This window comes from Oryzias latipes, chromosome 15 (assembly GCF_002234675.1).
Source record: "Oryzias latipes chromosome 15, ASM223467v1".
NCBI classification, from domain to species: domain Eukaryota; kingdom Metazoa; phylum Chordata; class Actinopteri; order Beloniformes; family Adrianichthyidae; genus Oryzias; species Oryzias latipes.
Genome location: NC_019873.2, coordinates 7,614,700 through 7,636,217, shown reverse-complemented (window position 1 = coordinate 7,636,217; position 21,518 = coordinate 7,614,700). Strand labels below are relative to the sequence as shown.

At 42.4% G+C, this 21,518-nt stretch overlaps 2 protein-coding genes across 3 annotated transcripts; one reads left to right on the top strand and one right to left on the bottom strand.

The window, feature by feature from the left end:
• Positions 1-8,530: 8,530 nt before the first annotated feature.
• Positions 8,531-9,930, bottom strand: LOC101164910. 2 transcript variants are annotated; one of them, XM_023963534.1, is made up of 5 exons: positions 9,880-9,930; positions 9,739-9,791; positions 9,219-9,653; positions 8,647-9,140; positions 8,531-8,577 (listed from the first exon to the last, which is right to left on the bottom strand). In XM_023963534.1, the coding sequence occupies exons 1-4, from the start codon at positions 9,906-9,908 to the stop codon at positions 8,659-8,661; spliced, it is 999 nt and encodes a 332-aa protein (XP_023819302.1). In that variant the 5' UTR covers positions 9,909-9,930; the 3' UTR covers positions 8,531-8,577; positions 8,647-8,658. The 2 variants fall into 2 exon arrangements, with proteins under 2 accessions (XP_023819302.1, XP_023819303.1); XM_023963535.1 differs by having other exon boundaries at positions 8,536-8,597.
• Positions 9,931-13,816: 3,886 nt separating this feature from the next.
• Positions 13,817-15,157, top strand: LOC101159838. The gene is made up of 4 exons (XM_004075075.4): positions 13,817-13,863; positions 13,942-13,994; positions 14,078-14,512; positions 14,591-15,157. The coding sequence occupies exons 1-4, from the start codon at positions 13,835-13,837 to the stop codon at positions 15,067-15,069; spliced, it is 996 nt and encodes a 331-aa protein (XP_004075123.1). The 5' UTR covers positions 13,817-13,834; the 3' UTR covers positions 15,070-15,157.
• The last annotated feature ends 6,361 nt before the right edge of the window (positions 15,158-21,518 follow it).

Sequence of the window (21,518 nt, the reverse complement as noted above, 5' to 3'; positions counted from 1 at the left end):
AGGCCTAGTCCTCCTCTATCTTTAGGTTTTTTAATAGTTTTTAAACTAATCCGTGGGGGTTTACCTTCCCAGAGGTATTGGGAAATGAATGAGTCTAATGATTTGAACCAAGTAGTTGGAGGTTTGGAAGGAATCATTGAAAAGAGGTAGTTAATTTTTGGGAGAATCATCATTTTTATGGCTGCAACTCTCCCGATTAGAGAAATGGGTAGAGTTATCCATCTAGTAAGATCAGCCTCGGTTGTTTTAAGTAGTTGGGTGTGGTTTAGCTTGAGTAGATCAGAAAGCCTAGAGGAGATATTTATACCTAAGTACTTTATGTTGCCTGTTTGTATTTTAATAGATGACGGATTTAGATAATTGCAATTAATTGGTAAAATTGTGCTTTTAGACCAGTTTATGGAGTATTCTGAAACTGAGGAAAATCTATTAATTAGGGAGATGATTTGGCAGATGGAAGATTGTGAATTAGGAGTAAATAGTAAAACATCATCTGCATAAAGACTTATTTTGTGTTCTAAATTTTTGGTTTGAATGCCTTCAATGTCTCGACTTTGCCTAATAGCAGCAGCTAGAGGTTCAATAAATAGTGCAAATAAAGACGGAGATAGTGGACAGCCTTGTCTGGTTCCTCTTTGTAAATTAAAGCTTGGAGATGTTTGATCATTTGTTCTGATGCGGGCATTAGGAGAGGCATATAGTATTTTAATCCAGTTAATAAATGATTTTCCAAAGCCAAATTTGTTCAGGGTGGCTATTAAAAATTTCCAGTTGACCCGATCAAATGCCTTTTCTGCGTCCAGTGACAAAATGGTTGCTTCTCGGTTGTTGATGGTTGTATAATCTATGAGGTTGATTAATCTGCGCATGTTGGTAGATGAATGTCTACCCTTTATAAAACCTGTTTGGTCAGGATGTATTAGAGAGGGAACTACCTTCTCCAGCCTTCCCGCCAAAGCTTTGCAGATTATTTTAAGATCTGCATTAATCAGCGATATGGGTCGATAGCTGGATGGTGATGTGGGATCTTTCCCAGGTTTCAGAAGTAAGATTATATTAGCAGAATTCATATTTGGAGGTAGATAATTTTTGTCCTTAATTTCTATTGTCATTCTGAGAAAAATGGGAGCTAAGATTTGCCAAAACTCTTTATAAAATTCTGCTGGGAAGCCGTCTGGTCCTGGGGCTTTTTTACTAGGCATGTTGGTTAATGCTTTATGCAGCTCTTCTTTAGTAAAAGGGGACTCCAGGGCTGTGATTTGTTCCTCTGTTGGTCTAGGCAAATCTATGCTATTGAGAAAACTGTTGATGTCATTGTCAGAAGGATTAATTTGGGATGAGTAGAGAGATTGGTAAAAGTTTTTAAAAACTGAATTTATTGCAGCTGGATCATGTGTTGCATTTCCTGTTAGGTCTATGACTGATGAAATAGTTGTCTTCTCTTTGTTTATTTTGAGTTGATTTGCCAAATATTTCCCAGATTTATTACTGTGATCAAACCTCTCCAAGCGTAGTCTCTGTAATAAAAACTGTGTTCTTTGATTAGTTATTTCATTTAATTCGATTCTTACTTTCCTTATCTGTTGTAGAGTTTGTTCATCCGGAGAGTTGCTGTAGGTTTCCTCTAACAGTCTGATTTTTTGCTCTAAATCCACTAGTTTAGAGTTTTCTTTTCTTTTTTTGTGGGATGAGAAGGCGATTATTTTTCCTCTCATGACTGCTTTCCCGGCCTCCCATAAAAGGCACGAGGAAATACCTGGGTGGTCATTATTTTGAAGATATGAGGACCATTCTTTAGCAAAGAAATCTATAAAGTTAGGGTCTCTGAGCAACGATGTATTGAACCTCCAGCTCCTTAATGAAGGTGGTGATGTTTTGTTTTTAAGAGTCAGGGAAACTGGTGCGTGGTCGCTGATAGTAATGGGGTGGATCTGTGCTTCCGTAGCTATGCTCAACAAGGAGCTGTTAACCAAGAAATAATCTAGCCTGGAGTATGATTGATGAACTGTGGAGAAAAAGGTATAAGTTCTTTTCGTGGGGTGGAATAAACGCCAAACATCACAAAGACCAAAATCCTCCATGTACTGTTTAACAGTGTTTGTGGACTGCCAGATTCTAAGATTTCTATACTATATTCCAATGCATCCACTTGTAGATGACTACATATGTGTGTGTCTTCCTTAGCTTTGCCGGCATCTAGCTCAAAACTGAATGGCTGGATAGCTCCGTTTTGCTCGCCATTTTTGTTGCACCAGTAATATTGTGTTGGTATGTTTGGATTCCTGGCCCATCATTGCTAGTTTTTCAGTAACCTCCTTTATCTGCTGATTATCTGGATCAGCCACGAAACACTTTTTAAATCTGTCTCAGTTAAAAACAGAGCTGACAGGAATGTACTCCATGGAGGATTTTGCAGGGAAAATCTCCCACTGATCTCCTTGAATTCCTTCATCAGAAAAACCTTAGTGACATTGTGAGCAGGTGTACAGATTTGACTGTTTGGCAGTGACCATCCCCGTGTCCACTGCATCTGTCGAGCGGACATTTTTGGCTCTAAAGCGAATTAAACCTATGCAGAAACACAGAAAAGGACTTCTTGACGGAACTGAAGGACGATAATCTACAGGACAGGGTGATCAAACTGTTTTTGAGGATCTTCTTTCTTTAGAAATGCATTTAGATAGAGATATTCTTTATTGATCCCACATTGGGGAAATTCAATTGTTACAGCAGTTCAAAAAGCAGAGAAGAAGAATGACAGCAATCTGCAAAAGAATGAGGGTTGTTCAAAATGTGTAAAAGTAGAAAAAGTAAAAAAGTAATAAAGTAATAACTTATGTGCACTATTACGACATAACGTATGTTATGGGTAATAATAAAATTAAATAAATAAAGTAAAAACACAGAATATACAGATGGGCTATGGATGTATGATTACCGGTTTGCACATGCATATTTAAACTGTGGCATTGTACAATCTTACAGCTGTTGGAATGAATGACCTGCGGAACCGTTCCTTCCTGCATGGGGGGTGTAGAAGTCTGCAGCTGAAGGAGCTGTTCAGTGCCTCCACTGTCTGATGTAGTGATGGATGTTAGCTTGGCCAACATCCTCCTTTCACCCACTTCCTCCACAAAGTCCATTGGACAGCCCAGGACAGAACTGGCCCTCCTGACCAGCTTGTTAAGTCTTTTCCTGTCCTGGTCTGTGCTGCCTGCTCCCCAACAGACCACGGCGTAGTGGATGACAGAGGCTACCACAGAGTCATAAAAAGTCCTTAAGAGAGGCCTGCACACTCCAAAGGACCTCAGCCTCCTCAGGAGGTGGAGGCAACTTTGGCCCTTCTTATACAGGGCATCGGTGTTGTGAGTCCAGTCAAGTTTCTCGTTGAGGTGAACAACCAGGTACTTAAAACTGTCCACTACCTCAATGTCCAAGCCCTGGATGCTCACTGGTGTGAATTGCGGTGTTCTTCTCCGGGAGTCAATCACCATCTCCTTTGTCTTACTGGTGTTCAAGCACAAGCGATTACACTCACACCAGTCCACAAAGTCCTTGATGACTGACCTGTACTCTAGCTCGTTCCCCCCCCGACACACAGCCAACAATGGCCGAGTCATCACAGAACTTCTGGAGGTGGCAACTGCCGGTGTTGTAGGTAAAGTCTGATGTGTAAAGGGTGAAAAGGAACGGTGAGAGCACCGTCCCCTGAGGAGCACCAGTGCTGGAAACCACCACCACTGACACACAGTTGTGTAACCTCACATACTGTGGTCTGTTGGTGAGGTAGTCGGTCGTCCATGCAGTCAGTCGTCCATCCACTCCAGCCCCTTCCAGCTTCTCTCTCAGCAGAGCTGGCCGTATGGTGTTGAAGGCGCTGGAGAAGTCAAAGAACATGACCGTTACAGCGGTTCCGACGTCCTCCAGGTGATTCAGGGCCCGGCGCAGCAGGTAGATGAGTGACAGCGTCATCCACCCCGATGTTCGGCCTGTAGGCAAACTGCAGTGGGTCCGTTTCGGTGCTGACCACTGAGCGGAGGTGGTTGAGGATGAGTCTCTCCATGGTTTTCATCAAGTGGGAGGTCAGGGCTACTGGTCTGTAGTGGTTTGGTTCCTTAGCGTGCGCCATCTTAGGAACTGGAACCACACAGGAGGTCTTCCACAGGACCGGGACCGTCTCCAGGCTCAGGTTAAAGATGTAAGTGACCACCTCACAGAGCTGGTCAGCACAGTCCCTGAGCAGTCCGGGTCCGATGCCGTCTGGACCTGCAGCTTTCCTGGTCTTAAGTCGCCTCAGTTCTCTCCTCACCTGATCAGAAGTGAGGCAAAGGGGGGTGAAGGTGGGGGGCAGAGATGGTATGGCTGTGGATTGGGTGGTGTGCAGTGATGAGGGTGCTTGGGGTGGGGGTTGGTTTAGCTGCTGGGCTGGAGATGTGTGAATTGGAGGGGGGAGGGCTGGAGTCAAACCTGTTGAAGAACAGATTTATCCCGTTGGCCAAGCCCTGGTCTTCATTAGATGCCACTGTGTCTGCTCTCTGTCCATGACCACTGATGGTCTTTAGACCTCTCCACACACCTCGAACGTTGTTGTTCTACAGCCGCTCCTCCAGCTTCCTCTTGTAGCTGTTCTTGGCCTGTCTGATTTTGTATTTGAGTTCATGCTGAACTCTCCTCTGCTCCTCTCTGTCCCCTGAAATAAAAGCCCTCCTCTTCTCCTTCAGTAGGGCTCTCAGCTCAGGGGTCACCCAGGGCTTGCTGTTGGAGAAACACTGCACCCTCCGAGTTGGTACAGTGTTCTCTACACAGAAGCTGATGTAGTCAGTGATGCAGTGGGTCAGGCTGTCGATGTCATCCCCATGAGAGCTGCAGAGTGTCTTCCAGTCCGTGGTCTGGAAACTGTTGGCCTCCCGTCCGGCCTTTGCAGATTCGGGTGGTTCAGGACGTCCAAAAATGGAATGTGCAGTTGGGAAACGCAAAGACACACAAGAGCTTGCATGAATTTTCAAACCTTTTGCAAAAGGGGAGAGGTGGAAAAACACGACCTGTTAGGCTCTGTGGCTGTCCGCTCTCTCTGGCCTCAAGGCAAAAAGGCTTTTTTTTATTATTCAGTAACGGGAAGTTGAAAACATACAAAATACGTCATTAGAATGGTGTGTTTTTGTCTAGTCTGCATTGCAGGTGTTGTGGCTCCATCAACACTCCAGTACAGAAAAAAACAGAGACCAAAAGTCACAAAATGGCCTACTGGTGACCTTGGCACATTATCTGCTACTGAAGGCAGGAATCAAGCATATGTCTGCAGTACAATACACACACGTTCATATATAGAATCCCTTAAATGCATAATAACAAGAACATAGAAAATATAATAGAACCCCTGTAATGCATAATGAAAAGATCATAGAAAATGTTATGGAACCCCTGTTCACCTCAACAAAACAGTTTCTCAGTCTCTCCCTGGCCTCGTCATTCCACGCTCTCACTCTCATTTGTGGTTCAGTCTCTGTGTTGATACAAAATGATTGAGATACTAGCTGACACATTTGAACGTTTATCAGAAGAGTTATTGAAGCAGGAAGTCTGAATCTGTGAAGATCTTTCTAACTTAACCGAACTGCAGCTCCCAGAGAATTCAAGTAAATGAATCCATGGTTTGCAAGTGAGGACGCTGGAAAATAAACTCCGACAAGACAAGAAGACGCAGCAGCAGCTGAGTTTCCGCAGAATCAAGGCGAGGTTGCGTGTGTTGGAAGATCGACTTGAGCGCAGCAACTTCCAGCAGATTACAATGAAAAGCTGTCCATCCTCTGCTCCTTTTACTGGGAGGGCAGCGCCGGGCGAGTTACGCCACACTTTTGGACTGTAGGACTTGAGCTTGGGCTGAGACGTCTGCTTGCACTGTTCTTTGAGCTTTGGAGCCGCAAGGCAATGAGACAGACTGACAATGACGAAAGGGAACCTGGCGTGTTTGATAGAAATTTAGCCCGGCTGTTCATTTCATATACAAAAGATGAGGACTTCAATTAATTTTTGGATGCTGATTGATGACTGAAAAAATAAATCACAACTCATTTTTGCGCGCGCTGCCTTTTTAAAAACACACACTAGCATAAATGTTTTACCAGTATTTATAACGTTAAATGCTGAAAAAAACACCCATAACTGAAACTGAGCTCTATAATTCAGTGCTATTGTATTGTAAGGAGAGGAGTGCGTTATAATATGGCTTTAACTGCGTGTTTGTGTGTCTGGCAGGTCAGTGTTTGGTGTGGCTCTTTGACTATCACAGTTAGAAATTGCGGCTCTTTGTGTCAAACTTGTTCGCCACCACTGTCTGTGTTAGAGGCTTTGATAGAAAAAAGAAAACGGCGGATGTAACGTGGATTAAAACCTTAACCAACGACCCAAAACCAAGGTAACACTTTTATTTCAGACTCAGATGTGGTCCATAGAAAAAAGATACAAATACAGTATACATAATAAAAAGTAAAAAGATATAGATTAAAAAGAGTATAATTGCTGTATCCAGTGTTTCCTCAGGGCAGAAGTGTAGCGGCATGAGCTTCTTTTGGGATCAGTCAGAGACATGAAAATTGAGTTCTTAGATTTGTCCAGGCGTTCCATAAGGCCGTATGTAAGCTTACGCAGTAGTGCTTCACAGGTGGGGATGTGAGCATCCACAAATAGCTGACTGGCTCTGTACCACCTGGGCACCTGTAGCAGAAGCCTAAAAGCATCATTATAGGCCACTAAGAATTTGCGGAATGTCCCACGTCCATAGTTCCACCAAAGGGGGGCCGTATACAGAGGAGTGCAGTAAGCTCTGAACAGCGAACACTTCACTTGAAGAGAACACGCACTGAATTTTCTCATCAGCATGTTTGCCTGAGCATAGAGTTTACAGTACTGTCTCTGAATGTCTCTATCATCCCTCCAATCATCAGTAATGAAATGTCCAAGGTATTTGATAGATGAGGTTTGTTCCAGAGGCGTTCCACAAAGCTTAAAAACAGGAAAGTTTACATTTCTGTCGTCTTTGGTCCTTACAATCATTACCTTGCTTTTGGAGGGATTGTAGTTTATATCAAAGTCTCTGCCATAGTCAGAACAAACTTTTAAAAGTGTTTGTAACCCAGCACTGTAGGGGCTAAAAATGACAAGGTCATCAGCATACATAAGATGATTAAAGGTTTGACATCGAACAACACACCCAGTTTTGCACAGATTCAGATTAGTGGATAGGTCATGAATATACACATTGAATAGAAATGGAGAGAGGATCCCCCCTGTTGAACACCATTGCTTACATAAAAAGGCTCTGATAAGACATTGCCCCATTTGACTACCATTGTTTGATTAGCATACCAGAAAGCCAGGAATCGTACAAGGTATTTGGGCACTCCTCGATTAATTAGCTTCTGAAAAAGCTTGAAGTGGTTGACCCTGTCAAAGGCCTTAGTGGCATCAATAAAACACAAAAATTCAGATGTATTCAAATGCAGGTATTTCCCAACTATTTCCTGTAACGCGTAGATACACACATCAGTGCCGAGACTTTTTTTAAAACCAAATTGATTCGCACTTGTTAAGAGATGCACTTCGAGTCACTGCATTTGTTACCGTTTTAATCCATGGTACAGCCGCCGTTTCTTTTCTATTAAAGCCTCTAAAAGAAAGTCCGCCCCGCTGCCTCGCCAGATTTGACATGCAAATTTCAGCCAATCAGATCAAATGGAAAGGATAGATAAAGATATAAACTTTAGTCTCCCAAAGGAGAAATTCAATTAATTCAAAATTACCAATTATTGACAACACCCCCTTAACACTGCGTGCAAACCCAGGCAAGCGCCCAAAGGGGAAGTGACGGCACAGGATCACAGGCGTTTAGTTGTAAAATGTGGGGTCGCTCAGAATTGCGCCTGAGCGGTTGTAAGGTTCACTCAGTTCCTGAACACGCCCGCTCAGTTTTCTTTGGACAAGATATTAGCTGAGTATTCAAATCAGACGAAAAAAGTAAAATGGAGGTGCTACAATGGGCAGGCCACAAACTCCCTACTGTACTCCATTGCAAACAGATCCATGCATCTCTGTCTGAGCTGGCATGTTAAGACTGTTACAATACTGTAATTCCATAACCAATCCAAACAACCCCAGAGATAGAGCAGTGTCTGGCATTTAGACTCAGTCCCAACGATTCATAATCCAAGCTGAACATTGGAACATTTCATCCAAATACAAAAGTTTAATTTGCAATAGGCATCCACCGCTCTCATTGGCAAGATTCTGGTTCACAGAGAAGTGGCTTGTGCATTCTAACCTCCAGGGATGCTGGTCTCTCTGCAGTGTCATTTCTGTGCAGTTTAACACTTTGAACAATCATTCCATGAAAATGTGTGAGGGTATATTTTTGTCATCATTTGATGCCTTAAATTCATTGCATTGGCACCCATTTGGACCAATTTTAACAGCACCATTAACAAAACTCCCAGCAGCACATCAATATATGCATTTAGAGAAAGAATGTCAGTTATGGAATTGTTTCAATAATTTTTATTTGTGCAATTTCAGCAATCATTCCTGGAAAATGAATACAAAACCTTAGATTAAAATAAGAATCAGTTTACTGTAATGCTGTGAGCAACATACCAATTGGCCCACTCAAGATCTCTGGGGATGACCATGGAAGACCTTCTGCTGAAGCTGCTGCTGTTGAGGACCTTGGTCTTCAGAAACATGCTCCTTCAAGTAGTGGATGGATTGGTAGTAGTCTTTGCCCTTCTCATGGTTCTGGCTGAAGGTGGTGTAGGTGCCAGGAGGGTACAGACCATACAGGAGCCTGTAGTCAAAGCCAGGATAAGGAGAACCCCAGAAGCCACCAAGTCCTTGGCCTGGAACAAGCACGCTGGTGAAAGCAGCTCCAGGCTGCGCCGCCTCAGCCGGGTAACCAAACTCTTCCGTCTGCTGCTGGTAGTTGCCAAGTTCAGCTTCCTTCACAATATTGGAAGTCTCTCCAGACTGGAGGACAGGGCCAGCTGGAGGGGCAGGGACTGGTGGCAGGAAGTCACTGGAGCCCACAGCCTGGGCATCAGCTGCTGCTGCTTGCTCAGAGAAAGATGGAGGAGCAACAGCCCACTGGGTTTCTGGACAAACAAGACACTCGTCAGAAAGGTGAGGATTCATGGAGAACAACATTCACAGCAGCTTTTCAGAGGAGTCACCTGGCAGAGCAGCTTGAGCAGGTCCTGGCTGTGTGGAACCAGCTCCTTCATGCAGCACAAACACAGGGGAAGCAGAGCCGACCATTGCTGGGCCCGTCTGAACAAACTGGGAGAAACCAGGAGCCTGCACAGGGACCTGAACTGCCTCAGAGACTCCTGCTGCAGGAACACCGGAAAACACAGGAACAGTAGATCCTGTCTGAACAGCCACAGGGTATCCTGCCACAGCAGAGCTCAAGCTGCTGCCTGATGGAACCATGGGAACAAACTGAGGGACACCAGGATTCTGCACAAACACTGGAACTGGCTGAGAGACGCCGCTTGAATGAGAGCTGTAATGCACAGGAGCAGAGCGGCTCATCTGAGCTCCTCTGTGGGAAGCAAAGTTAGTTGCTGCTTTTTGGTCACCACTGCCATGATCTGTGGATTTGGAGCCTGAAAGCAAAAAGAGCACAAGTTCTGAAGAAGAGGAACACACATTCATCTACATTGATGTCAGCAAATGGGAATGAAAGATCACCTTTGGCAGGAAACCCAAATGATGGAACAGCCAGCAGAACAAGAAGGGAAAACCTGAAAATAATTACAAAATGGAAAACATTAGAAAATTCTTCTATTACATTATTAAAGCTGACAATAGTCCTCCAAAATTCTGTCCTACCCCAGGAAAACCCTTGCTGTCTCCATCATGAAGGCCACAGTGCAGAAAGGCTCATAGGTGAAGGTTTATCAATGTTAGCAGAGACCACTCCTGACCAATCAGAGCTTAACGGGTTAACAACAGACAGCTGCTGGACACAAACTCTCAGGAAGAGACTATCAAATCTTTTCACTGTTATAATGTTGACAAACAAATAGGGATTTTTTTTATAAAGTGAATACTTTTTCATTTTCTAAAATTCCTTTTTGGTGTAAAAATAACTACACATAAAAAAACTCTCATTTTATAAATAGGAATATGTAAGAAAACATAAAGTAAACCTTTAACTTTCTAGTAGACAACAGATTTTTACAGTTTTTCTCAGTTGTCTTGGTGCATTTCTCACAACAGAGTTACATTTAGTTGTTTAGGGGCAACCAAGTGGCAGTTTCATCTTCATTTCATCCAAATAACGTGCTTTTTGACAAAAGTTATTGATTAAGTGCAAATCTCTACAAAATGACCATATTTGACTTGATTTTTATCACTATTTACTCTCTTTCTCTCTGCCAAAATTAACTATACTTGCACAATCACAGCTAAATCCCATAAATGTTCATTTTTACAAGTTTGTGTAACCCAGGTGACAGGATTTTCATGAGATGCATCCATTTATGCACAGAACTGACACTTTTGTTGACCTTAAAGGGCCTATATCATATCAATATCAACTTTTTTGCACGTTTGAGTGTTTTATAGTTACTTCACAAAAATCAACGCAAACGAACGAGTGGGTTCTCTCGAGGTGAAGTAGATAAGTGCCATATTACTCACCGTGAAGGAGGGTCTAAGGGCAGGAATGCCCAGTTTAGTTTAGTCTGTTTAGTTTGTTCAGTTTAGAATTTTCCTATTGAATTCTATGTATTCATCATCCTTATGATTTAGGTTTATTTTACAAATACCGGTACAAAGCCCATTTAGACGACTGTTGTTGTGATTTTGGGCTATATAAATAAAATTGAATTGAAAGTAAAAAGCAGCCCCTTCCAGGAAGAGTCTGCGCTGCCAGCACAATCCTCAGGCTAACACACACACACACACAAACACACTTAGTGGAGCTATAGCAGTGATCTGCAAAAACGCTTTCCTTCTATACGTTCAATATGCACATCCATCTTTGCAAAAATTCGGATGCTGTTTGTTTTTGTGGGCGAGACGCAGACACGCTGCTGAGGCCGGCTCTAGGATGGTGTCATAAGACACGGACCAAACGCAAGTGCCTCAGAGATCGAGTCGGTTTACTTCTGAGTAGGAAAATGTTTGAGGGGAACTCAATTTGTTGAACAAGGTCTTGAAATCTTCAGCTTTCTCCAGGCCTTCACTCTCGATTCTGCTTTTTTTCTGCTGCAGCCAATCATAGATTTATGCTATTGTACACCTCCATTATCTTTCTGCTTCTTCTCCATCCTCCTTCCATACACCTCTTTAGCCTCCTCCATACAAGTGCTGAATTCAATTTGCACCCTCTTCCTCCCCTCCTTGTATTTTTACCTTAGCCTCTCTTTTTGCCGTTCAGAGCTACAGATGATACAAATGTGGATTGATTCCAGCATCGCCCCGACTGATAAAGCCGTTTGGATGAAAGATCTGAAAGATCTGGCAAGGACAACCCTGTCCATCCAAAAGTGTAATAGTCTGTTAAACAAACTACTGCCCCCTTAATATCTTGCACATGTGACCCAAGCAGTACATCCCATTCTGTAAAACCTAAACAGAGACCTGTTCAGACCTAAACAGTCTCTGAAAGCCTTCAGTGCTCCAGAAAAACTAATCACTTAGCAAAATGAAAAACCATCCAATAATTTATTTAATTAAAGATAGGCTATAAAACAAATGTTAGGTGTTTTGTCTAAATCTTTTTATTTTAAAAAAAAAGCCTTCCTTGATAATTACATCAGTGTTTTATCGGCCTCTTGTGGTTATTTATAGAAACACATTTCAAATGTACATTGAGGTGGCTGAAAAATTGTTTGCACAAAGTAAATAACATTATAATATAGCATCTTCATTTTTGTAAAACTGCAATCAGTATGATTATGAACAAGATCACTTTACATTGATGGCTACTTCTTACCTCGCAGAAAAAAGGGGAAACACATTTGATTCTGAGACACATTTCAGTAAATCTGAATAAATTCTAAAAAGTTTCTTGATTTGCTTTCCAAATTATACATCAACGAATGATGAAAATAACCGTTTTAAGTTGGTGGTAGTCCAATTGATTAAAAAGTAAAAAGATGCATTTGATCACCTTAAAAACCAATTTAACAGTCTATGAATGCGGTTTAGTATTCATTTATTGAAAAAGATTTTCACAATAATTATGTCCAAGGTGAGAAAACCTTGCATGAATTTCTAACAAATCATTTTAAGCTTTGTGTGGTTCGGTGCTTTGCCCCCCCCCCCCCCCCCCCCCCCCCCCCTTGTAAAAACACACCCATATCTACTTTAAGATGTAAAACTTTTGAGTCAAATAATGATTTATTTATTTTTAAAAAGCACTTTATTTTTTCAACACTGCAATCGGCATGATTTAGACAGAATAATTTTCTATTTCTTCGATATCACCTTCATTGGACTTTCTATAAAGAAGAATTCAGACAGTGACCTTCAGTGATCAGAGTGAGACCCTTTCTGGCATGTCTGGCACAGTTTTGCAGGGGGGCGTCTCAAATCCAGACAGTGACTCAGATTGCTGGGTGGTGGCATCTGCATCAGGGGTGGCCCCGTTAGGATGTCTAATGCGGCCTCAACACAGGATGATGGCATCGCTCATTTCTGACCCTCACTCTTCAAGGTCACCACAGAGTTCAAACTGAGTTAATATATGCTCTCTTTTCCATCCATGGAAGAGCGCAGATTACTTCACCATAGGGTTACTATGGGAACCATTCAAGCAAAGAAGGTTATCACAATGAGCATTTCATTGATAGGGTGGGGAGGCACACATTAAGGCATGACAACAAATGGCTCACGGGTCTCAAACACATAAGCTGCCTGCAGCTCCAGGTTGTGTTTCTGACCTTGACCCACTTTCTGCCCCAGAGTGGTACGCGTTCTGGTCAAACACGTGCAATTCACATGTTCTCTTTGTGCATGCCTTTTTGGCAGTGCCTTCCACTGTCAAAAAAAAACATCCTGTGGTTCATCCATCCTTTTCAGATCAGTAAAATCTCCTTTTCAGGTTCAAAATAAGAGCCTCATACATCTGTTTTTTACAACAAAACTTTTCGCTTCAGTGTTTTTTATTAGAAATATTTGACCAAAAAAAATGGTTTCTAGTGGATAATAGAGCTGCCTCGGTGAAGCTGCTGATCATTGACTGAGATTTCAGGGACTGACAGAAAACAGATGCCTCAAAAACATTTGGTCCATGAAAACAAGTATCTGATGAAAGATTTCATTTATAAAGTGACAGCAGTCAGGAATCGAATATGTATTACATAGACTTTATTTAAAGAAAAAAAACACAATAACAAAATAAAGTAAAAATATAATGTCATTTAACTGCATGAATGGCTAAGCATGTGGATTGCAACCAGATGAGATGATCCTTGTTACATTATTAGAGCTGTTTTAAAGATCTAAACTTGTTTGTTGACGAGGTAAAAAATAGAAGTTCAATATAAAATCCTTAAAAGGAGGGGTTATTTGTTATTTTGTCATGTTTTCTGCTTATGCGTAATCTTAGACTGGCAACTGTATAAAACAGATGTCCTTTTATTTTACTGGGGCAACTTGTTTTACTTGCAAAGTTACAATAAATGCACAAATACACATAAACTTTCTGACTATTCTTGAAAGATTGTGTCCAGCAGCTGTCTATTGTTAACCCGTTAAACTCTGATTGGTCAGGACTGGTCTTTGCTAACATTGATAAACCTTCACCTATGAACCTTTCTGCACTGTGGCCTTCATGATGGAGACAGCAAGGGTTTTCCTGGGGTAGGAGATGAGGCTCTTTTGAAGGCAGTTCATCCTAGAAGAATTTTCTAATGTTTTTCGTTTTGTAAATATTTTTAGGTTTTCCCTTTTTGTTCTTCTGGTTGTTCCATCATGTGGTTTTCCTGCCAAAGGTGATCTTTCATTCCATTTTGCTGACACATCAACAGATGGTGTGCTTTCTTTTCTTCAGAACTTGTTCTCTATCTGCTTTCAGGCTCCAAATCCACAGATCAGAGCAGTGGTGACCAAAAAGCAGCAACTAACTTTGCTTCCCACAGAGGAGCTCAGATGAGCCGCTCTGCTCCTGTGCATTACAGCTCTCATTCAAGCGGCGTCTCTCAGCCAGTTCCAGTGTTTGTGCAGAATCCTGGTGTCCCTCAGTTTGTTCCCATGGTTCCATCAGGCAGCAGCTTGAGCTCTGCTGTGGCAGGATACCCTGTGGCTGTTCAGACAGGATCTACTGTTCCTGTGTTTTCCGGTGTTCCTGCAGCAGGAGTCTCTGAGGCAGTTCAGGTCCCTGTGCAGGCTCCTGGTTTCTCCCAGTTTGTTCAGACGGGCCCAGCAATGGTTGGCTCTGCTTCCCCTGTGTTTGTGCTGCATGAAGGAGCTGGTTCCACACAGCCAGGACCTGCTCAAGCTGCTCTGCCAGGTGACTCCTCTGAAAAGCTGCTGTGAATGTTGTTCTCCATGAATCCTCCCCTTTCTGACAAGTGTCTTGTTTGTCCAGAAACCCAGTGGGCTGTTGCTCCTCCATCTTTCTCTGAGCAAGCAGCAGCTGATGCCCAGGCTGTGGGCTCCAGTGACTTCCTGCCACCAGTCCCTGCCCCTCCAGCTGGCCCTGTCCTCCAGTCCGGAGAGACTTCCAATATTGTGAAGGAAGCTGAACTTGGCAACTACCAGCAGCAGACGGAAGAGTTTGGTTACCCGGCTGAGGCGGCGCAGCCTGGAGCTGCTTTCACCAGCGTGCTTGTTCCAGGCCAAGGACTTGATGGCTTCTGGGGTTCTCCTTATCCTGGCTTTGACTACAGGCTCCTGTATGGTCTGTACCCTCCTGGCACCTACACCACCTTCAGCCAGAACCATGAGAAGGGCAAAGACTACTACCAATCCATCCACTACTTGAAGGAGCATGTTTCTGAAGACCAAGGTCCTCAACAGCAGCAGCTTCAGCAGAAGGTCTTCCATGGTCATCCCCAGAGATCTTGAGGCTCATCAACATGGACATCATGAGCACATTCAGAACTTGGATGCTTAAGTTTGGTTGACCTAATAAAAACAGATCTGGAAACTTGGATTTACCTTTTTTTCTGTAGAGGAACAGTCGCCAAAAAAATGGGGACCGGCTTTCTCGGCACCCGTAGTCCAGCCCAAAACCTGGAGGCGAATTTCTGAAGAGACTGTCGTTTAAGTCTTTTTGGCTAAAAAATTAATTGATCAAAGGGGCTTCTAAAAATTTGTAAAACATCCAGGTTACTTCAATTGTGTCTATACCATCTTCTGCACGGTACTCACTAGCTGCACTGTATGCTCACTTCAACTTTAATCTTGGAAATGTACAACTTTGAACCTCAAATTTTGGGCCCTAAACTCTTTTGTATGGAGTGATTTTTGCTCAAATTCTTTTTTCTTTTTCAAAAACATTTTTGCGTGCATTGTAAAATCTCGCTTTGGTCTTTGATTTTTGCTGACTACTTTGAGCGCGACTCAGCGTCATGACTGCCACTGGTATCGCCAAAAAGAAATTGGCATGCGTTGTCGTCTCTCTTTTTTCACGTCTTTGAGTTTCGGTTTGACGTGACCAAGCTGCCATCAAACAGCTGCTGATTGGTCCAGATTCTAACCAATTGCCAGATGAATCTAACATGGGTTCTGCTGCCGAGGCTCGGAGGCTGAACCAGCTCTTTTTACCCTCATTCTTGTTTTGGATAAAGTTTTAATTTTTTTAAATATAATTTTAACAATTCATATTTTTTTAGCATTTGTTCAGTTTTAAGTCAGATTTTTGAATTTATGTCTGAGGATCTCCTGAAACTAAAGTTTATCTGCTGATATTAAATCAACAGGCCTGTGTGTGATCTGTGAATCATGCAAAGCAAATTATTGAAGTGTGATTTTCTGTTAAAACAAGATTTACAGCACATGTTTTATGCTGCACACGTTTGGGATCAGATGAACAGCAATAAGCAAAAGAATGATGGCTCACCATAGTAAAATCAATATATATAACAAGCATTTTTTGACCTTTATCATTTGTTTTAGAACTTGTAAGCGTTTGTCCAAAGTTAAAATATTAGTCTTAAAAAATGCTATTTTCTGTTAATATTTCAAACATTTTTGACTAAAATAAAACAATAGTTCAGATATAAATCTTAAAAAGTGACTGACATGAATAAATACTAAACTCAGTTTTATTTTAGCTGCTTTGCTGCTCCTTCTGGGTTTTACTCTGAGAGAAACTGGCCAGAATGGTAGAAAACAGCAGAAACCCCTACGAACAGAACCGACACAAAGTCCAAAGTCCATGGCTGTGTCCGAATTACCGCCCTAACCCCTAACTACTAAAACCCTATATAGTGCGGCTCTATATAGTTCTCTGAATTTACAAAGCAATTCGGACACCCGTGCTCACTAGTTTTCTCTTTCGGTTGTTTTCAAATGGCGCTTGGCACAAAAACAAGGTGGCACATTACCGCCACCACCTGGTCTGGAGGGGAACTACTTCTATTTAACGCCGAGAATGACACCCATTTGTCAATTCAATTCAATTCAATTTTATTTGTATAGCCCAAAATCACAACAACAGTCGTCTCGATGGGCTTCGAAGTCAAACATGAAATCAAAAGGATCACGAATACAAAGAGTTCAATAGAAAAATACTAAAATGAACTAACAAACTGACTAAGCTATACTGGCATCCCTGCCCTTAGACCCCCCTTCGCGGTAAGGACAAACTCCCAAAAAAAACGGATTCCGGAAAAAACGAAGAAACCTCAGGGGTGCCCACATGAAGGAGGGATCCTCCCCCAGGACGGACAGGCGATTTACCAAAAATCTTAGAGAAGAATTAACTTATCTAAATCTACAACTACATATATAAAAGTCCAGCAGACGAGCTTCATCCAGCCGTGGTTGGGGGGACAGTCAAAGGCGCGAGTCGAGCCGGAGACAGGAACCACAGCCAGGTGTAGGAGCAGGAGCAGAGGCGAGGTACTCGGTCAGGTACAGAGCAGAGACGAGCCAGAGATGAGCCGGAGACAGGATCCACAGCCAGGTGTAGGAGCAGGAGCAAAGGCAAGGTAAACGGTCATGAACAGGAGCACGGATGAGCCAACTGGAGTCTGGAAGCACTCCCACTCCCCAGGAGGGGAGAGGAAAAGAGGGACGATACATGAATCGCACTGTACCAAACAGAGGCATGGAGAACTAAATGATGAATTATGATCAAGAATAGAGGAGAGGAAGCGTAGAAGTAGAAAAGAAAAGAGGACAGAACCCCAGTGCACCATAGTTACCCCAGCTTCAACTTCTACCAGCCTTTTAAAAGAAATAGTTATTATTAATTTTAATTTAAACAAATTAACATTAAGTTAAATAATCTCTGAATACTAACTAGTCTGACAATAAGCCTGTCCAAAGAGGAATGTTTTCAGTCTAGCTTTGAATGTAGAAACTGAGTCGGCCTCTCTTACATGAGCTGGGAGCTTATTCCATAAAACAGGGGCTTGGTGGCTAAACGCTCTACCTCCAACCGTACTTTTACTAATTCTAGGAACCACAAGCAGTCCTGCATTTTGCGAGCGAAATGTTCTCATTGGATGGTAAGGGACTATGAGGTCCTTAATATAGGACGGGGCCATTCCATGTAAGGCCTTATAGGTTAACAGGAGGATCTTGAACTTGATTCTGGAATCAACTGGGAGCCAATGGAGCGAAACTAACACAGGAGTGATGTGATCTCTTCTGCTAATTCCTGCTAACAATCTTGCTGCTGCGTTCTGAACAAGCTGGAGACTTCTTAAGGAACTCTTAGGACACGCTGCTAACAAGGAGTTACAGTAATCCAGCCTCAACGTAACAAATGCATGGATGAGTTTTTCAGCATCACTCTTAGAAAGTATATTTCTGGTCTTAGCAATATTCCGCAGGTGAAAAAAGGCAGTTCTGCACGCCTGAGATATGTGAGCCTTAAATGATAAATCCTGGTCAAGTAAAACCCCAAGGTTTCTAACTGTGGAATTGGGGGCTATACTTATGCCATCCAGGGAGACTATCTGAGCAGACAGAGTATCTCTGAGGTTTTTAGGACCTAGTATAATGACCTCAGTTTTTTCTGGGTTCAAGAGGAGGTAATTAATTATCATCCAGGTCTTGATGTCTCTGATGCAGGCGTTCAGTTTCTCAATCTGGTCATTCTGGTCAGGCTTCATGGATAAATACAACTGCGTATCATCTGCATAACAATGAAAATTAATGCTGTGTTTCCTGATTATGTTTCCTAGGGGTAGCATATAAAGCGTAAACAGGATGGGTCCCAAGACTGAGCCCTGTGGGACTCCATAGTTGACTCGAGTGCACTGAGAGGAATGGCCATTTACATTAACGAACTGATACCTATCGGACAGATAGGATTTAAACCACTGGAGAGCAGATCCTCTGATCCCTATGTCCTGCTCTAATCTATGGAGTAAAATACCGTGGTCGATAGTGTCAAAGGCTGCACTGAGGTCCAACAGGACCAGAATAGAAAGTAGTCCCTTTTCTGAGGCCAATAACAAGTCATTAGAGACTCTAACTAGTGCAGTTTCCGTACTGTGGTGAGGTCTAAACCCCGACTGAAAGTCTTCAAAGTGGCTGTTGTCCTGTAGGTGGCAGTAAAGCTGCTTAACTACAACTCTTTCTAGGATTTTAGAAATAAAGGGCAGGTTTGATATCGGTCAATAGTTGGCCAAGATGCTAGGATCCAAACTGGGCTTTTTCAGAAGAGGTTTAACAACTGCATATTTAAAAGACTGTGGCACGTAACACGTAACCCGTTTCCCGTCAGAGTAAAAATATAATAAATATAAACATTTTATGAAGAATATTTATGAATCTGCTGTGTTCTGATCATGGAAAACGTGGCTGATTTATAAATAATAAGATAACAAAGACATTGGTGTAGATTTTATGTATTTGTTGATAAATAAACCCTCAAGTCATTAGTCCATGGCAATATTTTTTTTTGTGCCGCTGAACGATTTACGGGCTCTTGCGAGGAGGCATTTTTTTTCTGTAGTTTTATCTTCTACCTTACTGAAAATAGCTTTATATATGAATCTGTCCGTTTTCCTGGCAATAATTCAAACGTTTTTCGTGAGATCAAACCAAAAACGAGCAGATATGCAGCATCACAGGACAGCAAGGAGGAGAAGCAGACGTCTCAGAAGATTTCCTCTGGATGCCCCTGACCAGACATGAACAACTTGTGAGTTAAACTTAAAGTTTTTTTATTAGTTCAATTTAAGCATTTGTTACTAATTGTGCTCAAGGTTACACAGTCTGCTGGGTAAGACTTTTTAACATTATTTTTCAACACTGGACTATGAACTTTATAGTCTAACTACATGAAACACTTGTGAGATCAAAGTTTAGTATTTTTTATTCAGAGTCAAACCATATCACTTGTTTTAAACAAAAATACTTTAATTTTTAAATATTTATATAAAAATCCAAAAACCCAGGCAAAAAAAAAACACGAGATTTTCCAGCATTTATTAATACGTCATAAACTAAAATGTAAGACATCAGAATAAAATGAAACATTCAAAAAAATCAGATTTAATTTTCTTAATGAAATAATTATTTTTCTATTTTACAGGGTCTTCCACGTCTCTACTGCTTTGCCAACATAAAGGTGTCTGTCGTGGCCCTTCACGCTGATGGTCAGTCCGACACAAGACCAGACCGGCAGACCCGCAGATCGGTTGACCCGCAGGACCATTGAGCATCTGGTGGAGCAGCTTCGGGTTCCTCACACTCTGGGGGGGTGTACAGGAGACTGAGGTCCTGGTGTTTCTTTTCTGGCTGGCGTGTGGCACATCTTACGGTGTGTTAACCAGGGCCTTTGACATGCCACGGTCCACTGCGAGCGACGTTGTCCACAGGACGGCAGACCGCATCCTCCAGCTGATGAGCAGGGTCACCCAGCTTCCAGTGGGAATGAACTGCCATTAGTCACCTCTGGTTTTTTAGCAGCTCGCTTGGTCTTCCACCTTCCAAAAGGTCGTACGGAGCATTGATGGCTGGCAGTTAAGAATAAAGGCCCTAAAAGAAAATGCAGCTTGTTATTTTAACAGGAAGCTTTTTTATTCCATTCAACTGCAGGCTGTACGTGACTAATGCCAAATTTAGAGATATTTTTGTTGGGAATCAAGGATCAGTCCACAGTTCACAGGTTCTACGTAAAAGCCCGATTTATGTAAATAAAACATTACCCACCTGAAGGATCCTTTTGGGTGATGGTGGGTATCCCTGCATTCTTCATCCCATCACGCTGCTGACACCCTACATTGAACCCATGAGGAATGTGGTTGAGGCCCGTTACAACCAGCACCACGCCATGGCATGCTCTGTGGTGGAGAGAGCATTTGGCATTATGAAGATGAGGAGGAGAGCAATATTTCTGGGAGCACTGGAAGTAAAACCAACCTTTGCAATGAAAATCATTGCCTGCAGTTCAGTTCTGCACAATCTGTGCATCAGCAAAGGGGACTGCTGGGAGCCACAGATGTTGAGCCACAGCAGGAACCAGTAGGACAGGTAAAGTGGCGTCCGTCTGCGAGGACAAATCTCTGCTTTCCTTTCAGCTCCAACTGTGACACATATGACTCTAGAAGACCAGGATTATTGTTAAGATGTATAAAAATAAATGTTAACATAAAACGAAAATGTAAATATGTACATTGGATATTTTTATGAAAATTCTTTTGAGATTGTTTAAAAAGGCTCAGATTAACCCACAATTTGCAACCAAAAGCTATAACCCAAAGCACAATCCTATTTCTCAGCTGCCGATTTGTTTTCTTGCCATTCTGAAATCGTCCTTTTGAGTTGCAGTTTTATTTTGGAATTGTCTTTTTGAGTCGCGCTTTTATTTTTTGAGTTGCGCTTTTATTTTTTGCGGTTTTGATTCTAAAACCTGTCGACACGTAAAATCAGCGACACGTCAGTCAAGTGGAGGGGAGGCGGGACATCCCTGACAACCAGAAGCGCATTGGCTACCGAATGACACCGAGTCTTACGTCAGCCTCCACCGTGCAAGAGCGCCAACTGAGAAGCAGTCATGGCGAACCAGCAAACGGAGGTAAGTTTTTCATATCTTTAACTATATTAAAAAAAAGCGATCAAACGGTACTCAATGTAATCAGAGAACGCCAGCATAGTCAGTTGAACTCCCCCCGTAACTGTTAGTGAAAAAAAGATTTAAGAAAGTAAGCTGCTGCATGACACAATCGCTAGAAGCGTTCTCCTGTGCTAGTTAGCTCAGCTATGCTAATTCTAGCGGATTTTTCTGGCTCATTTCATGACTTGTTCTTGTTGTATGGATTAACAAAGTCGATTTTTACGACAATGTCAGGGTCGGTCTCTTGTCAAACCTGGGAGGGAGTAAAAGCCCC